This window comes from Penaeus monodon, unplaced genomic scaffold (genome assembly GCF_015228065.2).
Source record: "Penaeus monodon isolate SGIC_2016 unplaced genomic scaffold, NSTDA_Pmon_1 PmonScaffold_11120, whole genome shotgun sequence".
Taxonomy (NCBI): domain Eukaryota; kingdom Metazoa; phylum Arthropoda; class Malacostraca; order Decapoda; family Penaeidae; genus Penaeus; species Penaeus monodon.
Window position 1 is genome coordinate 5001 of NW_023639849.1, and position 6778 is coordinate 11778.

The 6778-nt window shown below is 33.0% G+C and overlaps 1 protein-coding gene across 1 annotated transcript; it reads left to right on the forward strand.

Annotated features, from left to right (window-relative positions):
- The first annotated feature begins 3809 nt into the window (after positions 1 to 3809).
- Positions 3810 to 6214, forward strand: LOC119568851. The gene is made up of 4 exons (XM_037917274.1): positions 3810 to 3906; positions 4868 to 4950; positions 5552 to 5881; positions 6027 to 6214. Exons 2-4 carry the CDS (start codon positions 4871 to 4873, stop codon positions 6091 to 6093), a joined length of 477 nt encoding a protein of 158 aa, XP_037773202.1. The 5' UTR covers positions 3810 to 3906; positions 4868 to 4870; the 3' UTR covers positions 6094 to 6214.
- The last annotated feature ends 564 nt before the right edge of the window (positions 6215 to 6778 follow it).

Sequence of the window (6778 nt, forward strand, 5' to 3'; positions counted from 1 at the left end):
TATATATATTAATTATATTATAATATATAATATAATATATTAATATATATATATTATAATATATTATATTATATAAATACATATATTGTGGTCACATATATGGGGTATATATATATATTTTTTTTTTTAAATAAAGGGTATGCTCATTTGAGAGTAGGGCCTCCCCCATCCTTCGCCACCAAATCAATCTTGCGCTTTTTTTTTCCACTTGTAACTCTCCCCCCAAATATTTTGATGTTGTCGCTCGTCTTCCCTTTCGTTACCTTTTCCTTTTCTATCCCATCCCTGCAGCAAGTTTTTCTCAAAATTTATTTTTCCACATGCCCAAAAAATTTTTAGTTTTTTTTGTTCAAGAGTAACACCCAGTTTTTACAATTTATTTTTCTCAATTTCATCATTCGTTTTCTTACTGTCCAGTTAATACGAAATATCGTCTGAAAGACCATATTTAAAAACCTTTTGACTTTTTTTTTGCTATCTTCTTCGCCCCAAAACCCAAAACCATAGACAAAATTGGGGAAAAACAATGAGTTCAATAACCTCAGTTTGTCCGAAAGGCTTCGGTCTTTCCAGAGGGGTTTGAGAAAAACTGGGCTTTTTTTTGGCAAGGGTAATTCCTTTTTTTTATCTCCGGGAATATCAATGTATTAGTTAAAACAGCTCCAAGATAAGTGAACTCTTTACATTTTCCCCAAAAACTCCTTTGATTGTAACAGTTATCATTTTCTTTCCCGGTTTATCTTCAAATCTTCATGATTTTATTTTCTTGGCATAAAGAAAAAAAACAATTTTTTCGTTTGCTTCTCTAACTTTATCAGTAGTTGTTGTATTCAAGATACTGTGGCAATTAAAACTATATCATCTCATATCTTAGTTTGATATTTTGTACCTCCAACATTACATTCCCTTTAAAATTTTTAGAGACCTCTCTAATTTTTTCAGAATATATGTTAAAAAGGTGCGGGACGAATGCAACCTGGCACTCCCTTTGGTTTACCCGAAACCCTTCTGTTAAAGGGGCCTTACAGTTTCTTGTTTTTGGTCATACATGGCTTTTTTTTAGTTGGATGATGTGTTTGAAAATTTTATATCGTTCTGTTATTCCAGGTACGTGTCAAAAGTATCAAAAGCTTTCGAAAAATCAATGAAACCAAAGGGATAGGTCTTTCTGAAGTTCGATGATCAATTTAGATTTAAATCGGTTTTGGACTTTTCCAGGGCGAAAACCTCTTGTTCGTCTGCAATTTTCTCTTAACTTTTAAATTTTATTCTTTCAGCCATAATTTTTTAACAAGATTTTTTCGCGTGACTTATTATCAAATGTCCTGTTTTGTTGCATTGGGGGCGTCCCTTTTTGGGTAGGGGGAAAGACTGATTTTACCCAAATCTTCGGCCATCTCCATTCCAAGTTTTTGTACAAGTTTTTAGAAGAAGTATTCAACACTTTCGCCCCTTCTTGATTAGCTTGCTTTTTAACTTCGTCTAGCAGGGCGGGGGGTTCATCTTCGGCCCTTGATCAATTTAAAGTTCTTGTTAATCTTTATTTTTTTTGTATAGGTTGGAACAAAAATTGATTCCATCTATCTTTGCTTCTTTCCTCAATAAAACAAGCCATCTTCATTTGATGTGTCAAATAGGGTTTAAAATTTTTTATATGTTTTTTACTCCCTTTGGGAGAGTTTTTTAGTTGTTTTTTGATAGAACAGTTTTAAAATTTTGGCAAATTTTTATTTAAATTTTTCCCTTTTTCGTGCAAAAATCTTTGAATTTTTGTATTTTTTTTTTTTTAAAAATTTCTTTTCAAATGGATTTTTGATACCTTTTTATTTTAGGCATCTTTTTTGTTTCAATGTCACTTATGTTTCTTCAGAATTCAGGGGGAAATTTGTCTTTTTCTTTTTTTCGATAGTTTTTTCAAGCAGCGCTCAGCAGGAGTTCTTTTTTTTTTCCCACACTCATTCGGTGTTTTACATCTTCACATTGATTGAGATTTCAAATTTGTTTGACCTGAAATTTAGTAATTGTTTTTCAAGAGTTTTTTTAGTCAGCTTTAGAGGTGGGTTGGACACTCCCCATTTTGGTCTTATTTTAAAGTCGATGTTTTGTAGTTGGTGGTCACTTTCAACATAGATCATGTAAATATTATAGGGCTATATGACTGACGCTTTGCATTTTTTTACCAAAAATATATATATATATATATAATTATATATATTAATTTTAAAAGATATAGATTTGATAAGATAAAGATAGTAATAGATAGTAGATATGATTAGATAGAAGAACAGTATTGAATAATATATAAAAATTTTATAGATTATATGTGTGTAAAGGTGAGTGTGTGTGTGTGTTTGTGTGTGTGTGTGTGTGGGGTGTGGTGTGTGTATGTGTTGTGTGGTGTGTGTGTGTGTGTGTGGTTGTATGTGTGTGGGGGTGTGTATGGCGCGCGCGTGCGTGCGTGCTATGGGGTTTTGATGTGAGGGTGTATATCACATACATATGTATGTATTATGTTATATATATATATAAATATATATATTATTATATACACACACACACACCACACATATATATATAAATATATATTATAATATATATAAAAATATATTATAAATGTTTATCTATATAATTCATATATATATTATTTTATATATATATTACAAATATATATTAATATTATATAATTAATTATATTTATTTTTTATCTATAAAACATATATAAATAATATATATAATATAAAATAAATATATTATAAATTTTATTATATATTATAAATAAAATAAATTATTTTATAATTTATAATATAATAATATATATGTGTGGTTGGTGTTGTGTTGGGTGTGTGTGTGAATGTGTGCGTATGCATGCTGCAGATGATTATGTATGAATGAATTTAAAACATGAAATTTAAAGAATGTAGTATGATCTTGCAAGCATGCATGTGTGTCTTGAATGTGTGCTAGACATGAATGTAGATGTACCTATGTTATACTATATAATATTTATATTAAATATATTTAAATACACCCACATATGTATAAAATAATATATATATTTATATATATATATAATAATATTTTTTGTATTTGTGTAGTAGTGGTTATGTAGCATTTGACCACACCACACACACACACAACCCCAACAAACCCCAACCACACACACACACACACCCACCCACACACACCCACACACACACACACACACACACACACAATATAATATAAATATATTATATATATTATATTAAAATATAATCAATATAGAAATTTTTATAATATAATTATTATATATTAATACATATTATCATATATAGACATAATTTATATATATAATTATATATATATTAAATATAATAATATATGACATTATTTATATAATATTATTATTTATATATATATTTATATTTTAATATATGTGTGTGTGTGTGTGTTGTGTGTGTGTGGTGTGTGTGGGTGGTGGTTTTGGGTAGACAGCAGATAGAGGATAAAAAGAAAGAGAAAGAGAAAGGAGAGAGGGGGAGGGGGAGGAAAAGAGAGAGAAAAAAAAAGAGGCAGAGACCTGAAAGAAGACAGCCAGAAAAAAAAAATATATATATTACTACTATATTATATAAAATAATATATTATAATATTATTTTATATATAAAAAATATATTTTTAAATGAAGCAAAAAAACCCCAAACTAAAGCAGAATAGAGCGCACGAGGTGACAAGTGTCACAGCTGCGCACAGGTGTTAGAAGAACAGGTGTTTTGAACGGGAACGTGAGCTGATATGTCTCTCCCTCTCTGCCCTGTTTAGAAGACCCAGTGTGTTGTGTTCTCTCCCGTGGATCTCGGAATCTAATGTAGTATTGAGGAAAGCAGATACCCGGAATAATCAAATCGACTGTTAAAAGAACACAGGGTAAGTGATTTCAGTCCCGAAATGACCTTAAGAATGAGAGATTTGCTTATGTATGTTTAAATTGATTCACGTAGTTCCTGCTTAACCACTAAGCAACTTAACAATGTATCTCGGTTATTAAGAGAAGGAGGGATGGGGGGGTTGGGGGGCACTACATGACACATGATTACAAGAACGGCATATTTATTATTAATCGTCCTTCATCTTAATGCGCCTAGTAAACCAGGGTAAGGCTACCCCCATGACGTTATCGAAAGGAAGAGGGGCATGAAATGGTGTCTCTAAGGGGACCACTTAAAGGACCGAAGAGAGGTACCGATACTTTGATTGTGTCTAGGTCTTTCACTGGCCCTAATCCGGGCCTGAATCCCTCTTGCATAAATTTGGAACACTTGTGGCTCCCTGTGATGCCCACTCGTGTCAATACCAATTCTTGAAATTTGGAACACTTGAATGAATGACTGAGAAACGTAATCTACAGCTAATAAACGTGGGAATACGTGCTTACATGCTTACGTACGTCACAAAAGAGAATGCAATACACATATTTAGTTTATTAAAAGGTGAAATAATTTCGAAATCCATTGGCAGTCCGCTTCCCCTTTTTTGTTTATTATGTTTAATATAATGGCATAGAATATTTTATCATTCCCTCCAATTTCTATGCGTACACGTATAGAAAAAGGTAATAAGCCTCATACACATGTAAAATACATAATACAATTCAAATATCATACATACATACGTACATATATATCACTACTACGCAAATATACATACATACATACGTACATATATATATATATACACATACATACGTACATATATATACACACCCACATACATATCGTATATGTGTGTGTGTTTTTACACCGTATTTATGTTTGTGTATTCAAATACCATTTATACACTAGATAAAACTTTTTCTCTCAAAGTCGACGTCCCTCCGTGTCCTTCACAGGGGATGTCAGCTGCGTCAGACGCGGGTGGGCGTGGTCATATTGCCTTCGACCAGAGTCATGTCAACATTAAACTCCCGAACAGGTCAGTAGTTAACTCTCCTTCATCACAGAGTTCGTTAACTAATCCTAGGATGTTATTTATTTCTATTAAACGATTTTTTTTCGTAGTCTGTTAGAATTCTTTGGTATTTGAATGTACCACAGCGTCTGCGTTCTGTTTTGAATGGTTTTCTTATTTGTGGGTCCTCTATAGAATTATTTTAATTATCTCGTCTTTTACTTACAATCGATTGTTGTTATTATTTTATTTTTATTATTATGTTATTATCATCATCTTTATTAGTATTGCTATTATCCTTATTAATACTATTACTGTTATTATTTTATTATGTTTATTATTATTATCATTATTAGTGTTATATTATTATTATCATTATTAGTGTTATATTATTATTATTATTATTATTATTAATGTATTGATGTGATTATTACAGATACTATTATCACTATTATTTTAGTATCACTATTTTTAGCTTATTGTATCATTGTTATTATTCTAGTATTATTACACCATAATTATTTTCATCATTATATATAATGTTCGTTTTACTTCTCAAACCAACACCTTGCACACTCTCCGTCACCGCCTCCTCCAGTAATCGCTCCCCCCCCCCCACGTGCAGGTGCCGGCGATGCCACGCCTACAACGAGGACCCGGATGTGCCAATGCTTCGCGAGAGCTACGTGATCCTCCTGAACCAGATGACCCGAACCCCTCAGGGACTGTGCTTCCTCCTGTGCCTCTCCCTCCCGCAGCTCGCCGTCACCTCCGTCGCCCTTCTGCTCCTCCTCTTCACCTCTTCTTATAATGTAGCGTTGGTCCTCCTCCATTGCCTGGTTCTCCTCAACCTCGCTAGATTCTGCGTCGTCAAGTACTTCGGCAGGCGCTACGCGAGAGAGTACTCAGCCGAAGCGGACCTGCTGCACCTGCACACGGCCGCGCTCAGACACCCGTGAGTCCATTACGCCATTCGGAGGAAGGGGGAGGGAATGGGGAGTAAAGAATGTGATAAACGGGGAAGGAGAATGGCCCCGTTTGTAATGGGGTTTCTAGCGTTATGGTGTTTGGGGGAAACATGATGGCTTCTCCTTTTTCAGAAATCGAGGCGGTCTCGCAACCATACACCAACCGCAAGTATACGAGAATGCTGCCTTGCCTGATTAATTGTTGTTAATTAATACATACATATCCACTGATGAATAGTTTTTTGTGTATGATGAGCCAGAAATTGATGTTAAGAAGAGGTGTCTTGTTGTGAATAAAGACCTTCAAGTTATAAGCAAAATATGTGTATGTGTATGCACCCGTAGTTTATATTTCATGTACTTTTAATGTCTGAGGTGTTAATCTTTACAATGAATTTTGTATTTATGATATGGTTATTTTTCCTATAATGAATCAATATATGAAACACTTTCCTCTAAACAGATTTTAGTATATTTTTCTGTTCAAAAATACAGACATAAAATGTATATCAATGCATACATTATATATGCCTCTGTATGTATGCAGCTCATTCTGCCTGTATATACTTATAACCAAATGAAACTCCGCCAACTCAGAGACGTTAGAATACGTGACCTTTCGAGCTCGCCCGAAGCACCTATTTGGACGCAGTGAAAACCGAAATGAATTATCCATTTCCATTTCATTCCGTCCGAACAGAAGCTTATTCATGCATTCATACGTTTTATACTATTCGCGTTATGGCAGTGTTTCATTTTGTGAGGGCATGTTACTATATATATATAATATATATATATATATATATATATAATATATATATAATATATATATTTTAGTGTGTGTGTGTTGTGTGTGTGTGTTGTGTGTGTGTTGGGGTTTTGGT